This window comes from Piliocolobus tephrosceles, chromosome 1 (assembly GCF_002776525.5).
Source record: "Piliocolobus tephrosceles isolate RC106 chromosome 1, ASM277652v3, whole genome shotgun sequence".
Classification (NCBI taxonomy): Eukaryota; Metazoa; Chordata; class Mammalia; order Primates; family Cercopithecidae; genus Piliocolobus; species Piliocolobus tephrosceles.
The window spans coordinates 182,786,084-182,807,476 of NC_045434.1; the positions used below are offsets into that span (position 1 = coordinate 182,786,084).

Genomic DNA, 21,393 nt, shown 5'->3' on the forward strand with positions numbered 1-21,393 from the left:
ATTCTCCCACTTGAAAGGGTGGCTTCCCTCAGGGCCTGACCTGGTAGCGGGCAAAAAGGAAGACTTCTCTCATGTCTAACCCAGCACACCAAGACCTCCTCTATCTCCTCTTCCCTGCCCAAGAAGTCCACCTCCAGGATGCTCTCATGCAGCTTCCTCTGGAGCCTTGGGAGCTTCTCTGAGGTACTGGGTGCCTGAGGATGACGGGTGGAATCTGAGAACTTCCCACGAGTCCCCCTCCCTAAGGACAGGGCAGCTAGAGCCCTCCCTGAGTGAACAGGTTGGTGTGTTGTCAGAAGCAGAGGCCCCAGGAAGAGAGGCTGGAGGGTGTCTCCCCTTTTCCTCTCCTTCTCCCACTTTGAGGCCCTGCCATAGCGTCTAGAAGAAGCCCTTTCCTGGCCTCCTGGCCTCCTGGCCTCCTGGCCGCCCAGGACAACTCGACCTCTGGTGAACTGGGAACTGGGAACTGATTCCCAGGGACAACCCACCACTGCCACCAAGCCAGGCCTTTAGGGACTCGGCCAGAGCCCAGCTTTCTCAGACGCTGTGGCCACAACTTCAGCCGTCCCTTTTGGGGGTGACCGCCACCTCTCAGAAGTGTGTCTTCCCCTTGCCCCCACCACACTATTCCACTTGCTTCGGGCCCTATGGAGGAGCTGCTGGGGAATTCTTGTTGAGGATCAGGCCCCAACCACCCCGACTAACCTCGACAAACTTGATGTGTCTGCTGCCTCCAGAACACCAGGAGGCAGGAGCGCGCAGGGTTAACCCTTGCGGAATCCCAGGCATCGAAGCGGCGCCTCTACAGGCCAGCAGCGCCCAGGTGACCCAGGGACAGACGGGGACTCCTGGCTTCCCCGCGGGGCCTCCCAGGGCACCTGCCCAAGGCCACCCAGCGCGCGGCAGCCGAGACAGCGGAGCACAGCCGGACCTCCCAGCCGTCGGTGAAGGCGGCGACCGCCCAGGGCCTTCCCACGGCTCGGCGGCGCGTCACCGCGGGGGCGAAGGGGCGCCTGGGCGCCCGGGGCTGCGGCGCAGGAAAGGGCCCTGGGAAAGGGCGGCGGCGGTGCCCCTGAGGCGGGGCCGGGGCGGGGCCGGGGCGGGGCCCGACTTCCCGACTGGGAGCCCTAGCCGCGGGGCTGAGACCCGGCAGCCTGCGTTCGCCATGAAGCGACCCAAGGAGCCGAGGGGCTCCGACGGCGAGTCCGATGGACCCATCGACGTGGGCCAAGAGGGCGAGCTGAGGTAAGGGCCGGGATGCGGGGAGTGAGCACGCGGAGGGCGGGCAGGGTGGGGGTCGGCCCGACGGGCTCGCCGAGCAGGCTGGCCAGCCCTCCAGCACCGCCTGGGCGGAGGCGGGTGAGCGCGGGGCCACAGGTGTCAGCGTGTGGGGCGTGTGCGGGCTGTGCCTTTACACGCACGAGTGCCTGGATCCTGGGCGCTCTCCATCGTGCAGGGCTGGGGATGCTGGCACGGAGGTAGAGTTCAGCTCGGGGGATCTGGTGGCTAGTGGGTTATCATCTACCGGTTGAAGTGGCCTAGGGGAGGCCACTGGCAAGGAGTTTTCCCTGGAGATTCTAGAAAACTCTCATAGACTGATGGTACCCTAGCCCCTGTCCGGAATCTGCTGACGATGCAGACTAACCCCATTCTTTCCCAATTTTATCCTAGTTTGGATGTAGTCTTCATGTAGTCCACAAATTATTTCAGGAAGAAGAAAATTTGCCCTCCTTTGAGCAAACTGGACTTTGGGTTTAGGGTCTTAGTATTGAAGAAAATAATAAGCAACTTGCAAGGGCCTAGACTCCATTTCCAGTGTGCCTCCTATCGTGCCCCCTGCTGCCAGTGTCTTTCAGCTCCTGGTAGGCAGTCTGACCTGCTTCAAACCCGTCGAACAAATTGCACTTGTATAGTTCTGCTACCTCGCAGTTCTGTGAACTGTCTAAGCTTCAGTTTACTTATGTGTTAAATGAGCATGAATAATAGAACCAAATTCATAGAAGTATTGGTAAATGAGGTAAAGTATGTAAAGGGCTTAGCACAGCACATGCTTAGGCACACACCATGTGATTCCCAGCACCCTGAAAGAGCTGCAGGGCTGATTGGGAGTCTGAAGACCTGGGTCTCAGCCCCAAATCTGCCACCAACTCACTACGTGGTCTTAGGCCATCGGTTTCCCTGACAGAGTCCGTCCTGAGTCTGTTTCCCCATCAGTAAAACAAAGACAGCAGTGGAAAAGAAAGGGATACTTCATCTCTCCTGACTCATCCAGACTTGACTCTCTAGAACAGAATTGGAGGGGAATTCAGTTAATCCTTCCTTCCTTCCTTCCTTCCTTCCTTCCTTCCTTCCTTCCTTCCTTCCTTCCTCTCTTCCTTTCTCTCTCTCTCTTTCTTTCTTTCCTTCCTTCCTTCTTTCTCTTTGCTTTTCTTTTCTTTTCTTTTCTTACAGTCTCAGTCTGTTGCCCATGCTGGAGTGCAATGGCATGATCATAGCTCATGGCAACCTTGATCTCCTGGGCTTAAGTGATCCTCCTGCCTTGGCCTCCCAAAGTGTTGGGATTACAGACATAAGCCAGTGTGTCGGGCCCAGTTAATTCTTAGGAATTCTTAGGGATATTTTTGAGGACATTTTGTAATTTCAGTGCTCTCTAGTTTTCTGAGATCCAGGGATCCTGCCTCAGTCACAAATCCCAGGAAAATGCCATAATAGATATTCCTCTTGCATCCTGTACATTTGTTTTTAGGGTGTATAATACAATTCGCTATGCAACATATTAGCCTTTCTTAATTGTTTAGCAGAAACTGCTATTCAGAGAAACAGTTATCTTAGCCTGTGCCTGTTAAGGGCCAGGAAAGGGCACAGCACCATGTGGTGGTGTTGAGCAGGGTCTCAAATTCAATGGCATTGGGTCTTCATAGATCAGAGGCACAAAATTGATGCCAGAGAACTAGGCTGATCAGAGCTGGCTTCTGTCCTCCATGAGTTTGCAGCCCAGTCAGTGACCTGCCAGGTCATAAAAACACCATGGACAGGATGGAAAGGAGACAGACTGTGGGCTGTGAGGGCACTTAAGCAAGGAGAGGTCACTCTCAACCAAAGATGGCAAGGAGGGCTTCTTGAAGATGGTGGCATCTGGACAGCTGCTCACATGAGGCATAAAGGATCAGTGGCAGTTTTTTCCTATACATATAGCATTTCCTATATATACAGAGCCCATTTGTAGACACTGTCCTTAGAGGAGCAGACCCCTCTGAGGAGAGAAAGCAGTTGGACAGCTGGTAGAGGCTGACTTATAGATGCCTCTTTGTAGCACTCACCAAAGGGCCCTCCCCCCCAGAAGACATCAATGCTTCAATTCAGGGAGCACTGAACGATGCCTGCTGTGGCCCAGACCCCAGGCTGGGCATAGGGGGGCCAGATGTATCCTGCTCAGCCTCTGCCCTCAGGGAACTCTCAGGGAAGGAGAGCCTCATGTACACAGAAAGCAGATAAACACTGACAAGGGCTGCAGGACGGAGGCAGCCAGCCTCTCGGGGTCAGGGGCAGGGCGCAAATCCCCCACACTCAGAAACAGGAGAGTAAAAAGCAGAGTGTGTTCCACCGTCACTGTGGGCATCTGCCTGGTGGCAGTCCTGCCTCATCTGTGAAACCTACCCACAGAGCTCTCCTCTGAACCTGGCCCCCTGACACAGGATGAGTCCAAACTGAGAGGACAGCCTCTCCTCTACCTTTGCAAATGTCTAATGAGCACCTGCCACATGTCAGACCCTGGATCAGGGTCCTCTTCCTGAACAATATAAGGTGGTGGCCTTGGAGTCAGATGGACCTGAGTTTGAATCTTACCACCATTAACTTTGGCCAGTGACTTTTACACCTTTCTGAACCTCAGTTTTCTCCCTTTCAAAATGGGAATGCATTAGCGTTCCTGCCTCACAGGATAAGGTTTGATGAAGTAATGTACATAAAATTACATAACTCCCTACTTTGATACAAAGTAACTTCCAGTAAATGTTGCTGTCAAAGCAGTCACCATTCAGTTGGGGGGGGGGGGGCAACATATTTATGAGACAGCATGGTCTAATGAAAAGACCGGAAGTCTGAAGACTGGACTTACTGGAGTGATTCTTAACTCCGGTGTCTGTCACTCCACCTATAAAATGATTATTTTTCCTAAATGTGAAATGGCCCAAATAATACTTCACTCACAGGGCTATTGTGCAATAAATTAGACAAATAGATGTGGAAGTGCAGTATAGAACAAAAAGTACTGGCTCCAAGATCTACATGACGGTATGATGAACATATGGAGTGCACTGGCAAAAGCCCCAGATTAAAAGCCATGAAAGGCTGGGTGCAGTGGCGCATGCCTGTAATCCCAGCACTTTGGGAGACCGAGATGGGCGGATCACGAGGTCAGGAGATGGAGACCATCCTGGCTAACATGGTGAAACCCCGTCTCTACTAAAAATACAAAAAATTAGCGAGGCATGGTGGCACGTGCCTGTAGTCCCAGTTACTCAGAAGGCTGAGACAGGAGAATCACTTGAACCTGGAAGGCGGAGGTTGCAGTGAGCTGAGATCCCACCACTGCACTCCAGTCTGGGTGACAGAGTAAGACTCCATCTCAAAAAAAAAGTCACCAGGCACTAGACCTGACTGTAGTTCTGGATTTTCGTCTAATTTGCTATGTGGCCTGGGGAAGATCCCTTCCTCTCTGAGTTTCCTCATTTTATAAATGGATTGAGTTCTCTCTGAGATCCCTTCATGTGGGACATGGTGATTCTGCCTTTGGCTGACACAAAATGATTAGGGTCATCTGCAAGGGTTCCACGGGGGAGTTCCCAGGGGAAGTCGGCACTGAGGGTGGTCAGGACCACCTGGAAAGCTTTCGTGCTATCAGAGACTGCCCCAGAATTCTGGCCAGGAGCCACTAGAGGCCTATGGAGCAGATCTTGATGGTCAATGTATCTTCTCTGGGTCCATGAAAATCTGTGTCATTTTCAGATTCTCAGACAAGAGAATCCCACACCTCCTCCCACTGTCAGGGCCAGATCGTGGGCTGGAAGGGAGCTCTGGCTGGGCTCTTGGGAACTTTAAAAATAAGGGGTCTGGAAGGCTATTCAGACAGACAGGAAGTAGGAATTAGAAGGGAAACAATGCTGAAGTGGAGCCAGAAGATGCGGATTCCCTGCTGGCTTTGCTCCTTAGCAGCTGGGTAGGCTGGGCAAGCTGCTTTAGCTTCCTGAAGCTCAGCATCCTCATCTGTAAGATGGGCTTTTGTAAGGCTTAAAGGAGGGAAAGACACATAGTGTTGCCAAGAAAACTGTAATGTGAGGTTTGCCTCTGAGATATGGGGAGAGGAGAAGGGGGGAAATGATACAACAGGGAGAAGCTGACCAGGAGATTGGAAAAAGGGATGGCAGCACTGCTTTGCCCTGAAATGGGTGCGTCAGCCTCCAACAGATGGTCCCAGCGGAGGGATCAGGCTGAGAGGCAGTGACGTGCGCAAGGCTAACCCAATACCCGAAGAGACGCTTTATCAAGCTGGGGGGAACAAAGGTCGTGTTTCTTAGTGTGTCTTGGCTCCTGGGGCTTGTCCCCAGTGAACCAGTGAGGCTTTGTAAACAAGCTGCCCCTAGATCTCAGGATCAGGCCATCTGAGCCTGGACCTAGCTTGCTGGGCCCTCCCTCCTAGGAGCTATTACAGACGTCTTACCAGGTCTGCTTGTCCAGATGTTTGGGTGGGAGATATCCTTTTCCAGATGTGTCTGGTCAAAGCCAGGGACATAGCAGTAGGATTTGACAAATGCTATCTGGTCTCTTCTGCAACCTTCTCTGAGCAGTTGATGAAAATGATCCAAATTCAAATGCCAAAAGGGTAGTCACATGGGCTGGGACCTTTCTGGTAAGTCATATATGCCCCCATTCCACAAAGTCCTCGGCCGTAGATTTTATGGCGCTTAAGTCTCTGTTCCCCAGTGATGCCAAATACATGGGTGAGAGAAGAAAGCTCTACCATGAGTTCTGCTGTATTCGAAGCTGCAATAGTGAATGTAACAGACATGGCTCATGGCCTCATGGAGCTTACGGATTTGTTGGAGAGATAGACATCAATCAAATAACCATATAAATATAAAACAACAAACTGGCATAAATGCTGTGAAAGCAGGGTGCTAGGAGAGTATTGAGCAGGGGATACTAGTGGGAGGAGGAATGTTAGAAAAGGCTCCCCAGGGAGGTGCCATCTGAGTTGAGATCTGATGGATTGTAGAAGTTATGGGGCAAAGGCACTGGGGCTTGGGGTGATGGGTGAACTAGAGATGGTGGACCTAGACTAGGGGACAGTATGTGCAACTGCAGAAGGAGTTAGTGCATTGATAGGCTGGAGCATACAGAGGAAGAGGGTTGAGTCTGGAGGGGTTGACAGGGGCCAGTTGGACCACCTGAAACATGGTGGCCTTGATCTTAAAAAACACTGGGGCCAGACATGGTGGCTCATGACTATAATCCCAGCACTGTGGGAGCCCAAGGTGGGCAGATCCCCTGAGGTCAGGAGTTCAAAACCATCCTGGCCAACATGGTGAAACCCCGTCTCTACTAAAAATGCAAAAATTAGCTAGACATGGTGGTGGGTGCCTGTAATCCCAGTTATTTCGGAGGCTGATGCAGGAGAATCACTTGAACCGGGTGGCAGAGGTTGCAGTGAGCCGAGATCATGCCAGTGCACTCCAGCCTGGGCAACAGAGTGAGACTACAATCTCAAAAAAACCCAAAACAAACAAACAAAAACACATTGGGGAGCCACGGAGGAGTTTGAAGTGAGTGATATGATCAGATTTAAATGATCACTCTGCCTGCAGTGTGGAGATAGGCTTGTAGAGAGTCAGAGGTTGTAAAAGGACCCAACAAGAAGCTCCTGCAGTCATCCAGATGAAAGATGATAGAGGCGTAGCATTGAGAGAAGTGGCGGAGAGAAAGAGGACAGACATGAGATGTATTTTAGACATAGTGTGGGCAGGTTTTAATGAGGTGGGGGCAAGGAGGAGGAGGAATCAAAGACAGCATCAGCTTTCCACCTTGCAGAAGTGGGGAACCTTCACCAAGATGGGGAACCCAGGGGCAGCAGGAGCAGGTGTGGGTGAAGTCCAGCTTGCAGGTTCCTGTTCAGATGTGTGGCGTTATGTCTTCCGAAATGGCAGGGGAGTCACCTTGTTTGTTGTTTGTTAGTGCAGTGTCTGCCCACTGGAGCTGAGCTGAGGGAGGGCTGGGGTCTGGCTGAGTGCACCACCACCCACCCAGGCCTGAATAAGGCCTTAGAAGTGTTGGCCAAATGAATGATGCCTCAGTGGACCCAGCGAATCCTCACCATTCTAAGAGAACTTCTGAAGCAGAAAACCTTAAGAAGGGTTAGCAGTTGGGCTGGAGATTATTTTGGTCAGAGTCTGGGCAGGAAGAGCTCCCCCCAGGGTTGAGCCTATTCTCTGTAATGGGAGCTCCTGGGGTGTGAGCAAACATCCATCATTCAACCGGGGCTGCAGAGGGAAGGCACGAAGTGGGAGGAGTGGCCGAGGCTGCGGGGACGGGGCCTTCTGGGAGGCCAGGGCAGTGTCCCAGAGCATCCGAGAAGGGCCTGTGACCCAGATGCCGCCTCCCCTTCGCCCCCGGCCGCACCGCGTGGGAGGAGGCGGCAGCTGCAGGCGGGGCGGAGGGCGGGCGGCCGGCGCGCCCGGCCCGTGGGAAGCAGCGGCATCTGCTCTTTCCACGCTCGTTCCCAGCGGCTCCCTCTGAAACCCAACCCGCCAGGCCCAGCCCCGCCGCCGCCGGCCAGTGCCCTCGCCCGCCCCGCCCTCGGGGATCGGGTTGCAGGAGCCCGAGCTACCGCGCCGCGGTGCGCGGTTCCCCGACGGCCGCTGCGAGGGGCCAGGGGCGAGGGGCGAGGCCGAGCCGGTCCGGACCAAGAGCCCAAAGTGGGCCCAGAGTGCTTGAGAGGACTTGACCTAGGTTGAAATGAGTCCCCGGGAAGAAGGGGAGAGCAAACTCCTCCTTCCAGGCCCGCCCTGCGGCTCCTCCTGTCCCGAGGTCGGCCCAGGCCAGGGAGACGGTCCCCTAGCCCTGAAAAATCAGCTTTTCTTTTCCTTTCCAGCCAGATGGCCAGGCCGCTGTCCACCCCCAGCCCTTCGCAGATGCAAGCCAGGAAGAAACGCAGAGGGGTGAGTGTCCGTCTCAGCCTCTGAGTTGCCCAACAAAGGGTTGCCATGAATCCCCTCCAGTCTGGCGGGGAGAACCCTGGGCAGAAACTTCACCATGAAGCTAACTGCCTGGGTTCAAATCCTTGCTCTGTCACTAGCTATCAGGGTGATTCCCGGCAAGCCTCTTAACCTCTCTGAGCCTGATTTGCTCCTTTGTGTAACTGGAATAATGACAGGGCCCACCTCAAAGGGCTGCTTTGCAGATTAAGTGCATTAATGTAACAATAGCAGACACACAATAGGCCATTATGATTGTTGTTCCAGCCTGCCCCCCATCCTATCTTCTGTCTCCTCTCTGAGTCCAGAATTTTCATCTTCCTCAGTGTGCCAGGGTGGGGGAGGGGACAGAAAACGGATCCCCGCTTGCTGTTGTCATCTGTCCGTCGTGTTCAGCCCCACTTTCCTCCCAGGATGCAGCTGTGCTTCCGCACTGGGAGTCCAGACACTTGGGGTCTGGCAGAGAGCAGCCTGACACTCACTGACTGTAAGCCCTTAGGCAAACCACTTCCTTCCAGCCTTCGTTTTCCTTATCTGTAAAATGGGGTCAAATCTGTCCTGCTCCCAGTGTTCTGCTACCAGTATTGTGAGGGAAGAATGAGGGTGTGTGAGTGGAAGGGCTCTGCAGCTAGAGAGGGCAACATGTGGGACTCTCCACACCATCTCATGACCTCACAGCTGACGGGGTCTCCCTCTTGGCCCAGCGGGGGCCTCCAGGGCCTGCTCCCGCACTGTGGTTGGTGTCCTCATTCTGATTGGCTGTGCCCTGCTGTACCAGCGGTTAAACATCTTGACTATCACCCCTATAGACCAAGACAAGAGGTCTGAGTTATACTCCCAGCTCTGCACTTTCTTGCTGTGTGACCTTAAGCAAATCACTGTCCTTCTCTGGGCCTTGGTTTTCTCCACCATAAAGTAAGACTAGATTGATCTCCCTCACAAAAACACTGTGTGGGTAAATAATGAGTTGATGTCCATCAAGGCACTTTGGAAACTGATGACGCACCTGTGAGTAACTTCTTGTCATGATTGTTTAGATCATAGAGAAACGGCGTCGAGACCGCATTAACAGTAGCCTGTCTGAATTGCGACGCTTGGTCCCCACTGCCTTTGAGAAACAGGTATGTGACACTGCTGATTGTGCTAGAGGAAACACTGTGTGGGTGGCAGATAAGGTTCGTTTCTCGTGGCATCTCTCGTTGATTGGTAACAGCTGCCTGAGATGCTGTGTTCATTTACCAACATCTGTCACTGGCCAGGGTAAGAGGAATGGAAATTTATATTTAGGTGTCTCAGGTGGCTTTATGTCCATCATCCCATTGAATTGACTCCTCAGAATGATCCCGAAAGGTAGGGATTATTATTATGCCCATGGCACAGGTAAGGAAACTGAAGCACAGAGAGGTGAAGTAACTTATACCAGATCACACAGCTAGTAAAGAGCAGGGCACAGGACTATGTGATTCTCAAGCCCCCATCCATCCGCACTACAGACATTTCCAGAGTGATTTGAAAGTGGAACAGGCTGCTCAGGGAGTGAGCACTCTGCCATCGAGCATGTTACGGCAGGGGAACTACAGTGGGGAATCAGACAGTGGGCTCAGCCTAGGAGATTCTCACCCTCTGCACCAAGGCATAGGTCACAGGTCCTCTGCCTTCCCTTATGCTGGTGAGAACAAGTCAGTCATCCCACAGATGTTCACTAAAACCGTCACAGGACCAGCCGTGAACTAGACCTAGTATCTGCCCTCAAGGGACTCCCATGGAGTGTCTGATCTTCAGGCTTCACCTGGGAGGCTTAGGAAGCATTTCCCAAGAGAGTAAAAAAAGGAAGAGAAGTGGTCTGGGGATAAGATGATGAGCTAGATCTTGGGCACATGGAGTCTGAAGTTGGATTCCCGGAAGAGCTGGTTTAAGAGACATTCTGAGGATGGCGGTTAAAGCCATGGAGGTGACAGGCCCCTCTGCAGGGAGCAGCAAAATGCGAAGTAACACAGAAGGGACACTACTGTGCTAAGAGATGGCAGATCAAGAGGGATGGTGAAAGGAGAGCCCAGAAACAGTGGTGTCGTGCAAGTCAAGGGAGGAGTGGTTTCAGGAAAGATGATCGGCAGCCGTACAGTGTACAGGTGGTCTGAGAGGAGAACTGAAAAGAATGTTCTAGATTTGGAGAATTTGGCCAAAGCAGAAGCCCAATTGCAGGCAGCAGTGGAGTGCGAGGAAGGTGAGAAAATCAAGACATTGAGTGCTGATGACACCACACAGCGACATGGTCAGCTAGAGGCTCCACCCTTCTGTCTTCCGTACCCGCAGGGCTCTTCCAAGCTGGAGAAAGCCGAGGTCTTACAGATGACGGTGGATCACTTGAAAATGCTCCATGCCACTGGCGGGACAGGTACCCATGCTCTTCTCTTTCAGGCGTCATTCATACAACAAATATTTTGAGGCTGGGCCCTGGGGATACGTTGGTGAGCAAGTCCATACGCTGCCCACTCTGAGGAGTTCGCTCAATGAAGGAAACATTTGCAAAGCTTCTGTCTCTCCTTTCAGCATCTCCCTCTCCACTTTCAGGGTCTCCATTTGTCGCAACCTTTTCCTCAGTTCAGCTCCCTCCAGTCTTAGACCTGGGAGGTGCTTTCTTCCGTAACAGACTGTTCCTGTGGGTCCCACCCTTCCCCAACCCAGGACCTCATTAAGGGTTTGCCTGAATGAGCTAATTCTCACTGGGATCCCAATCTGACCCCCGAGCCCAGGGAGGACCGTGGTATCCTACCCACTGGTCTAGGCTTCTGGGCTGTTGTGGGGTCCTCGGCAGTGCTGGGGTGACACATCATGCTCACCACAAATCTCAGGATTGTAGCAGGACACAAATTAACTCATTTTGTTATTTTAAGCCCATCAGTTACAATAAAGTAATGGAACAGTGACTTTAAAGGCACTTCCAGGCCAGGCATGGTGCTCATGCTTGTAATCCCAGCACTTTGGGAGGCTGAGGCGGGTGGATCATGAGGTCAGGAGATTGAGACCATCCTGACTAACACGGTGAAACTCCGTCTCTGCTACAAATACAAAAAGTTAGCCGGGCGTGGTGGCAGGCGCCTGTAGTCCCAGCTACTCGGGAGACCGAGGCAGGAGAATGGCGTGAACCCGGGAGGCGGAGCTTGCAGTGAGCCGAGATCACGCCACTCCCCTGACCGGGGGGGGCGGAGCAAGACCCCGTCAAAAAAAAAAAAAAAAAAAAAAAAAAGACACTTCCCAAAAAATAGAAATTCTGTCTACTCAAAGTTTCTCTGTGTATTTAGTGATTTCAACATTAGGAAACCTTGAAAGCTCCACAGGCCTTGGCCACAAAGACCTAAGTTCCAGAGACCTAACTTACTACTCCAGAAGAGGACAGTAGCATTTTAAGTGGCCCATTCTGGTGCTTCTGAAGCCTCAGTGTATATCATTGTCACCTTGGGGCAGGCAGAATCAGGAGTCATCCCCCAGAGATTCTGAGGCAGTAGGTCTAGATTGAACTTTAGGAGTTTGCAAGTTTAACAAGCCACCCAATTATCTTGGTGCAGGTGGTCTATTTGGGAACTTCTGCCAAAGAAATGCATTGCTAAGAGGGGAGACTTCCATCTCTAATGAACCAATGGGGGAGATTCAGATTACATTTATGGTTATCCAGTTAAAAGTAGTGACTAATATGTGGACATCATTTGACAGTTTTCAGATGCTTTCACTTGTGTTGTTTCATTTGATTCTCACAAGAACCTGCAAGGTGGGGGTTAGTGTTACCACCATTTTCTGACTGAATGAATGGGAAGACAGAACTGTGGTTCACAGCATAGGCTTTAGATTTGAATCAGGCTCCACTGATTACTAGCTTTATGACCTTAGACAAATGACTTAACCTCTCCCTTCCTCAGTTTCCTCATCTCTACAATGGGAATAATGAGAGGGTTTTATGAAGATTAAATTAAATAACTTGATGAAATGCTTAGTAAGAATTCAGCAAATGTTAGTTAGAAAAGACAGTGGCTCATACCTGTAATCCCAACACTTTGGGAGGCCGAGGTGGGCAATCACCTGAGGTCAGGAGTTCGAGACTAACCTGGCCAACATGGTGAAACCCTGTCTCTGCTAAAAATACAAAAATTAGCCACTGTGATGGCGGTTGCCTGTAATCCCAGCTACTTGGGAGGCTAAGGCAGGAGAATCTCTTGAACCTGGGAGGTGGAGGTTGCAGTGAGCCAAGATCGTGCCACTGCACTCCAGCCTGGGGGACAGAGCGAGATTCCATCTCGAAAAAAAATTTAAAAAGGCCAGGCGTGGTGGCTCATACCTGTAATCCCAGCACTTTGGGAGGCCCAGGTGGGCAGATCACGAGGTTAGGAGATCGAGGCCATCCTGGCTAACATGGTGAAACCCCGACTCTATTAAAAAATACAAAAAATTAGTCAGGCATGGTGGCGGGCACCTGTAGTCCCAGCTACTCAGGAGGCTGAGGCAGGAGGATGACGTGAACCCAAGAGGTGGAGCTTGCAGTGAGCCAAGATCGTGCCACTGAACTCCAGCCTGGGCAACAGTGCAAGACTCTGTCTCAAAAAAATAAAAAATAAAAATAAAAAAAGAACAGCAAACACAGAAAGGTGAAGGGATTTGCTGGAACTTACATGGCTAAGTGTATAGCAGAGTTGGTTCTTGCCCACAAGTTGACCTGACTCCAAACATAGTCTCCAGCTGAGCTGTTCCTCTGGGGGGGCCATGAACCAAGGACCAGATATTTGCTGCCATCGTCATGAGACCAGTGCTGGCTGGGGTTGTTCTGTCTGTCTTTGCCCAGAAGGTGGTCAAGAGAGGAACAGGTATGGAGAGGCAGTGAGGATGTAAATACTTGTGCAGGAAGTTCACATGGTTATCCATCAAAGAGCGGGTCCCTGGCCGAGCCGCTGAGGATCACAGTGGGGTCTTGTTTTCCAGATTGCCTTTTGAGCCAAGGGACAAACTCAGATGCCAGCAGGGTCAAGCCAGTAATATAAGTGATAGCTAACTTCTCATTTATTCAGCATTTTCTGTGCACTATTTTAATTTCACCCTCACAGCTCTATACAGTAGGCACTGCTATATCCCCATTTTATAACTAAGTAAATTGAGGCACACAGAGAGAGAGACTTGTCCACAATGAGGCAGCTAGTTAAGTAGCTGACCCAGGATTTGAACCCAGCTCTCCTGGCCTCTGACGACCTCACACTTCACTGCTACACTATGCTGCCTTCTCCAAGGGGCCTCCTCACTCTGATGGCTGCTGCTGCCACCTCCCTTCCTGGGCATCTGCCCCTCTCAGCAGGCAGGGTTGTTCTACACCTTCAAGTGCACAACCTTTCATATCTGTCAAGTATCTACTTCAATGAAGTTATCTTGGCCACAAAGTTTTTTCTTTGCATTAATCATGAATTGTGATGCAAGCAACATTTTACATTTTATAATGCTTCATAGTTTAGTGAATTCATTTGATCGTTATAACCCTCCACCCTCCACCCCAGGCAGGGATTTTTGTTCTCACTTTGTAGATGGGGAGACGGGCTCAGAGAGTCAGGGTGACATGGCCAAGGCTGCCCAGGGAGTGAGTAGAGGAGGCAGGTCCAGAACTCAGACAGACAGACCGACTTCTCCCCACACCTGGCATGACCTTCATCATGCCTCCCTTTGCAGGATTCTTTGATGCCCGAGCCCTGGCAGTCGACTTCCGGAGCATTGGTTTTCGGGAGTGCCTCACCGAGGTCATCAGGTACCTGGGGGTCCTTGAAGGGCCCAGCAGCCGTGCAGACCCCGTTCGGATTCGCCTTCTTTCCCACCTCAACAGCTACGCAGCCGAGATGGAGCCTTCGCCCACACACACTGGCCCCCTGGCCTTCGCTGCCTGGCCCTGGTCTTTCTTCCATAGCTGCCCGGGGCTGCCAGCCCTGAGCAACCAGCTCGCCGTCCTGGGAAGAGTGCCCGGCCCTGTCCTGCCCAGTGCCTCCTCTCCTGCTTACCCCATCCCAGCCCTCCGAACCGCTCCCATTCGCAGAGCCACAGGCATCATCCTGCCAGCCCGGAGGAATGTGCTGCCCGGTCGAGGGGCATCTTCCACCCGGAGGGCCCGCCCCCTAGAGAGGCCAGCGACCCCTGTGCCTGTAGCCCCCAGCAGCAGGGCTGCCAGGAACAGCCACGTCACTCCCCTCCTGCGATCTTCCTCCCCCACACCCCCTGGTCCTACAGGGTCTGCTGCTTATGTGGCTGTTCCCGCCCCCAACTCATCCTCCCCAGGGCCAGCTGGGAGGCCAGGGGGAGCCATGCTCTACCACTCCTGGGTCTCTGAAATCACTGAAATCGGGGCTTTCTGAGCTGCCCCTTCACCACCCCGCCCCCAGGAATAAGGAAGGTTCTTTTACCAGGAGCCCGAAAAAGGGCACTGTCTTTTCTGCTTTGCTTCCTGGACTGGCTCATATGTGAAGGCACATTCTCCAGCCATCAGAGGCCCCCTCCTCCTCCAGCCCATCTCTCCTCCTCGCTGTTATCCCAGCTTATCCACCCAGCTCTCCTGGAGCTGTTCTGGTCTCAGAGGCTTGGTTCCATTCCTCACCTGCACAGATGAGTCCTGGGAGAGACCCTCAGAGCTGCGCGCAGACCCCTCTCCTGCCCTCTGCACACCAGCAGCAGGCATGAACCTTGGGTCTGGGAAAAAGCTTTAACCCGAAGGGCACCAGGACCCAAGGCAGGCTGTTCCTTGGAGCGGTCAGACCCCAGTCAGGAGCAATGACTGACTGGCTGCAGCCTTCCCACGCCAAGAGGCTGGAACATAGTGTCTGCCTCGCTTCCTGGAGATAGTAACTGAGCAGGGGCCACCAAGAGGTCTCCTGGGAACCCTGTCTGCCCCTGCCCACCTGTCCTTGGGCCACACCATCACACTGAACCACAGGACAGACCCTTTCTCCACCACAGCCAAGGCCTGGAGACTGGGGGCCCAGCAGAGCCTGCTCCCACCCTCCTCCCAGCAGCAGACACCCACCCTCTCACTGACTAATAGGTCCCTGCACACAGCTGGCCTGATTAACCCAGCTGGGAGGTTTCTAGGCAGCAGCAAAACTCTGTGACAGGGTGTCCTCACACCAGGCCTTGGACAGCTCTCCCAGACAGGAGCCAGGGTTGAGCAATGGAGAGCCCAGCCCCCCACGTCTTACAGTCACCATCCTCCAGGCGTGTGGTCCCTCCCCATTGGGTGCACACAGTGCAGAGGGGCCGCGGCCCCATGTGATGGTGTGCAGAGAGCAACCTCTTGGGATTCAGCACCAGACGTCTGAGCTGCCTGGTTTGCATCCGGCTCACAGAGCCCAGACTGCTGGAACAGCCAAGGGCTGTCAGGCTGGACAAAAATAACTGCAAGGAGGGGCAAGAGGAAGGATGATTCGAGGCACCTCGGCCCTTCAAGGTCATGCAACGGGTCGAGGGCCTGAGATCCTGTTCACCAGGACTCCACAGAGCTGGCTGTGCTCAGAGGCCATTTCATTCCCCAGCTCCACCCCAGGCCACTTTTTCTAATAGAGGAAACATATGGTCCAGCGATCATTCCCGGCAGAAGAGTGGAGACTAGACTGACATCCAGTGGGACCAGTGTTGCCACACCAGTTGATAAAATGCAGAAACCCTTTTGTACTCATTGGTAAACATCTACTCCCCCAAGTGATTTCACCCCCCCCCCCCCCCCCGCCCACGACTGCCTGGCACTTCCCCCAGGACTCCTACTATCTGGTTACTGCCTGGTAGATCCAAGGCTATGGAGTCCCAGAGCCAGCAATTCACTAGTACTCATTCCACACTGGTTAGATACTTCAGTTGTCACCCCTGGGAAGATTCTCCCACCTCCTCCCTTTGATGGAACCACCCTCCCCAGAGGCTGCATTGAGGAGACTCCATGGACTGAAAAGTGAGTTGCAGAAACCCTGGGGAAAAGAGCCCTTTCAAAGAGGTGGATAAGAGGGAGGAGATCATCTCAGTGTCCCAGAAAGCTATTTTGAAAAGACAAACTCCTCAAGGAGAGATAAAGAGGAAAGCACCTCTTTCATTTTTAGTGTGAGCTGGTTCCATCAGACTGCTGTCCTCCTGGACCTATCTGAGATGTGCAGTAGCAAGGAGAGGGGGGATCATTTTAGAGAGTGGGTCATTGGCAGGGAGTGCTCCTAAGGGAGGCAGAGGGGAGACTGAAGTAGAAGGAAGACAGGACTCACACATGCTCCCAGGAGTCGGGACAGAGACAGAGGAGGTAAGAGAAGGCAAAGGCCAGTTTCCCCTTTTTCATGAAGGGGCCCACTCAGGACAGGAACAAGGACAACTCCTCCTCTTCCTCCTCCTCCTCCTCTCCTGCTGCTCCTGGGATACCAGGTTAGTGATGTAGTCTTGCAGTTTGGCAACTTCCTAGCCTGAGCATCCCTAGTGGGGCTGTGGGAAACACATTTCCACGTTGCAAGTATGCAGCTCCAGAGAATCTGTGACGCCACTGAAATGAGGTGGGAATGACCCAGCCCTTTCAGCATCTTGGCTGAACTTGCTTTCATTGTCCCTGGGATATTGTGGAAGGAAAGGCGACTGTGTGATCTGATTCCGTGGTCAAGGACTTGCATCTTCTGTTTCTATCCCCAAGCTTTCCTGGGGTCTCCAACTCCTACCCCATTGCAGTGGTTGTTGCGGACATCCAATATAGATTTTTTTAGTGCTTCTGGAAACTTCCAGTAGATTCTACCTCTAAACTATCTCTGGAGTCCGTCCACTTCTGTCTGCACCCACAGCCAGCCTGGCCAGGCCACATCAACTCCCCCAGATCAAAAAGGTCTTCCCTCTTGCTTTGTCAATCAGTTCTCAGTAGTATCAGAGAGAACTTGAAAGCTGCAGGTCATATCATATCATCTCTGGTTTGAAAACCTCACTCTGTTACCCTGTTATTCTAAAGGTCTTCCTGTTTTGGTCCCAACCTCACTTCCAGCCTCATTTCTTGCCAGTCCCAGACTTGCTCCCTGAGCTTCTGCCACCTGGCCTTCCTTCATTTCCTCGACATTCCAGCCTCATTCCCACCTCCAGCACTTTGCATATGCTCTTCCCTTTGCCAAGAATGCTCTTCCCCTACCCAGTGCATGGCTGAGTTCTTCAGACCCTCAGGCCTTAGTTTCAAAGTTGCCTCCTCCAAGAGGCCTTCCTTGACTACTGTACTTGAGGAGTTCATCTATCACAAGGCCTTTGTTCTTTCCCCAATTTGCCACTGCATATCCATTTGTGTAATTTACTTGTTGGTTGACTGTCCCTCCCACTCGAATGTAAGCTCATGAGGCCAGGTGCCATGCCTGGTTCACTCTCCACTCTGTACCCATCATTGAGCACAGGGCCTGGCCCATGGCTGGCATTCAATAAATACTTGTTGAAGAAGTGAACTGAGAAGGTGAGAAATCTTCTGGACTCATGCTGTAGATGGTCCGGGCCCCTCTAGGGGTGAACCCCCTGCTGGCCAACTTTGCGGGGAGGCTGCAGAGCAGAGTGAGAGCCAGGGCCAAGGGACTGGAAGTTCTGGCAAATGGCCAGGAGACCCTGGCCAAAGGCAAGTGCGAGTGTCCACTCCAAGTGCACACTGACAGCTGGGAGCAGTCAGGCTGTCCTGCCAGCAGGCATTGCTCTCCACTCTTGGCTTGGCTATCTGATGGATTTGGCTCGCAACAAATCCAGCAAACACAGAGGTCTGCTCCGTGCCAACCAGGCACAGTGGAGCCAGAGCTGGGAAGGACACAGTCACTTTGAGTGGAGGGCACACCCTCCATCAAGATGATAGTTTGGTGAGATGAGAGTATGGAGGTTTGTTGGGAAGGCTGAAGGGAACAGAGTTGGGGTATGTGGCCCTGCTCAGGGTGTCAAGGGGGTAGGTGGCTCTGGGAGGAAGCTTTCCAGGAGGAGGAGGAAGGGAACTATTCTATGTGCAAAGACCTGGAGACCTCATCAAGGAAAGCTGTAGATGTTGGCTCTGAGTTGAGCATGGGCCCTCAGTGACAGAGTGAGAGGTGGGCTAGCCTGGGCACTGAAGCCAGACTTCTTGATTAATGAGTTGTATGTAGTCTTGGGCAAGTTACTGAACCTCCCTTATCCTCAACTTTCTCATCAATAAAGCAGAGAAGATGCAGTAATGGTTACTATTGGTTGAGTGATAACTGTGTACCAGGCACTGTAGCCAATACTTTTCTTGGAATGTCCCATTTTACAGATGAGGAAACTGAACTAAGACATCGTCTCCTAAGGTTAGGTGGTAATTGAATGACATAACACATGTAAAGCTCTCAATGGAGTGCCTGGGTCATATGAACCGCTCCACCAATCTTAGCCATTAGTGTCATTAATGAGAGGAGGCTGGATCCAAACTGTGAAAGGCCGGGAGCGTCATGCAGAGTCTGGGCTTCAGCCTCTAGGCAGTGACAGCCCTGGAAGATTTTGCCAAGTGAATGCCAAGGTGGGACCTTGTTTAAGAAACTTGGTCAGGTGCAGTGGCTCACACCTGTAATCCCAGCACTTTGGGAGGCTGAGGCGGGTGGATCACCTGAGGTCAGGAGTTCGAGACCAGCCTGGCCAACATAGTGAAACTCCATCTGTACTAAAAATACAAAATTAGCTGGGCATGGTTGTGCACGCCTGTAATCCCAGCTACTTGGAAGGCTGAGGCAGGAGAATTGCTTGAACCCAGGAGGCAGAGGTTGCAGTGAGACGAAATTGCACCACTGCACTCCAGCCTGGGCAACAGGTGAGATTCCATCTCAGAAAAAAAAAAAAGGAAGGAAGAAAGGAAGGAAGGAAACTTGCACTTGGAGTGATGTGGGGTGACTGAGGAGGAGCAGTGTTCAGACTGAACTTCACCTATTCATGGGAAACACTTAGATGCTATTTAAAAATATTGGTGGCCAAGCGCCGTGGCTCATGCCTGTAATCCCAACACTTTGGGAGGCCGAGGTGGGCGTATCACGAGGTCAGGAGTTTGAGACCAGCCTGGCCAATATGGTGAAACCCTGTCTCTACTAAAAATACTAAAAGTAGCTGGGTATGGTGGTGTGCACCTGTAGTCCCAGCTACGCAGGAGGCCGAGGCAGAAGAATCACTTGAACCCAGGAGGCAGAGGTTTCAGTGAGCCGAGATCACACCACTGCACTCCAGCCTGGGCAACAGAGCGAGATTCTGTCCAAAATAATAATAAATAAACATAATAAAAATAATAAAAATAAAACTCTCGGTACCCAGGCCCCAGAGATTATGATTTAACTTGTCTGGGGTGGGGCTGAGGCACCTCATCAGGAGGTGGGAAGAAGGGTTGGGATTTCTTTCCAAGCTGAGGTAGATTGGCATTCAGTAGGTGACTGGACCCCAGCCTGTAGGCCTGGAGAAGGTTAATGCTTTCTGAGGAGCAATGCATAAATTAATTTCCACAAGGGCCTCTCTGTCCCCTGGCCCCTCTCCTAGTGCCTGGCCCATAGTAGGTGACTAAGAAATATTAGGTGTGCTGAAGGCCTTAGGAACTTGTAATTTATTTGCACTGAATATTTATGACTTTGTGGAAAACTCAAGACATTAACCTCCTTCCCTCCTTCCTGGAGAGAGAGGGTAGGAAAAATCAGATCTATTAGCTGATCCCATTAATAACAGTAAACATTTGTGAGCCTTTGATCTACACTGTCTCATAAAATTCTCACATAGCTCTGTGAGTAACGACCGCTATCATCCCCATTTTACAGAAGAGGAAACTGAGACTCAATTTGTTAGTGAAAGTACCCAAAGTTCACAACACTAATAAATATTCCAGCCAAAATTAAGACCAAGGCCTGTCTGATTCAGTCTTAGCCAATACAGGATACTGCTTCCTTCCCAGGCTTCCCCTTGGGATGCAATCCCAGCGACGTTCCGTGGCAGCCATGCAGGCCTGTTGGCTGGGCTGCCGTATTAGCCTGGAAAGTCTTTGGTTCTGCCATGCTCTTCTTCCCTGTGCTTAGTAAGGATAAGGTTCAGCCTGTATAACAAAGAGGCCTAACAATCATTCTGTGAATGAAAGAAGATGGAAGTTTATTTGTCTCCCATGTAACAGCCTGGTGAACATTCCAGGTCAGCAGGAAGCTCCACTCAACAGAGACATCCTGAGACCCAGATTCCTTCTGTCTTGATCCCTCACCACCCACTAGGGCACTGTTGTGCCTACAAGGCTGAAGCTAGGTGTCCACAAGTTCAAGCCAGCAGGAAGGGGAAGAGAGCCTGGTAGAGACATGACCACAGTCTTTTTTATTTTTTATTTATTTACTTATATTTGAGACAGAATCTCGCTTTGTTGCCCATGCTGGAGTGCAGTGACTGGATCTTGGTTCACTGGATCTTGGTTCACTGCAGCCTCAACCTCCCAGGCCCAAGCAATACCCCAGCCTCCCAAGTAGCTGGGACCACAGGTGTATACCACCATACCCGGCTACTTTTTAAATTTTTGTAGAGACAGGGCCTCCCTGTGTTGCCGAGGCTGGTCTTGAACTCCTCCCAAAGTGAGGGGATTACAGTCATGAACCACCACACTCAGCCTTGACCATAGTCCTAAAGACCCAGAAGGAGCACATCTCCTTCCAGCCATGTTTCACTCGTGAGAACTTAGTTGGCTGCATCAAACTGCAAAGGAGACTGGAAATGCATTTGAGCCGGTTCTTTGAAATACACGTGAATGGATATTGGCAGATAGTCTCTCTCCTCTCACCTTTACCTCATGGCTCAAAGAGTGAGAGGAATGAGGGAATCAAGGACATTAGAAGCTACTCACTGGTGTGTGTGTGTGTGTCTGTGTGTGTGTGCACGCACACACGTGTTGATCTGGAAATCAGTTTACTTTGAGCTTGAGGAACCAGGTATAGAGGCACCACCTGCCACTCTGATCCCACAAGGGTAGGTTGGATGTCTCCCAGTGGAGCAGTGTCTGTACTGGGCTTGCCTCCCCAGAAAACCTAGTGTAAGACAAGAAGGTTTGTTGCTCTAGGATGGCCAAGGGCCATCCTAGCATCCTATATGGCTAGCATCCTATATGGCTCACACCTATAATCCTAGCACTTTGGGAGGCCAAGGTGGGAGG

General features: G+C 52.0%; 1 protein-coding gene across 2 annotated transcripts; it reads left to right on the forward strand.

Annotated features, from left to right (window-relative positions):
- The first annotated feature begins 1,150 nt into the window (after window positions 1-1,150).
- On the forward strand, window positions 1,151-16,999 carry HEYL (hes related family bHLH transcription factor with YRPW motif like). Of its 2 annotated transcripts, none has more exons than XM_023221555.3 (5): window positions 1,151-1,245; window positions 8,147-8,213; window positions 9,287-9,370; window positions 10,563-10,644; window positions 13,950-16,999. In XM_023221555.3, exons 1-5 carry the CDS (start codon window positions 1,166-1,168, stop codon window positions 14,621-14,623), a joined length of 987 nt encoding a protein of 328 aa, XP_023077323.1. In that variant the 5' UTR covers window positions 1,151-1,165; the 3' UTR covers window positions 14,624-16,999. The 2 variants fall into 2 exon arrangements, with proteins under 2 accessions (XP_023077323.1, XP_023077325.1); XM_023221557.1 differs by lacking the exon at window positions 1,151-1,245 and adding an exon at window positions 7,882-7,950 and having other exon boundaries at window positions 13,950-14,647.
- The last annotated feature ends 4,394 nt before the right edge of the window (window positions 17,000-21,393 follow it).

Coding starts and splice junctions, on each gene's coding strand:
- HEYL (XM_023221555.3), top strand. CDS start 1,166: ATGAAGCGACCCAAGGAGCCGAGGGGCTCCGACGGCGAGTCCGATGGA. Junction 9,371..10,562: donor CCACTGCCTTTGAGAAACAG/GTATGTGACACT, acceptor CCGTACCCGCAG/GGCTCTTCCAAGCTGGAGAA. Junction 10,645..13,949: donor CCATGCCACTGGCGGGACAG/GTACCCATGCTC, acceptor CTCCCTTTGCAG/GATTCTTTGATGCCCGAGCC.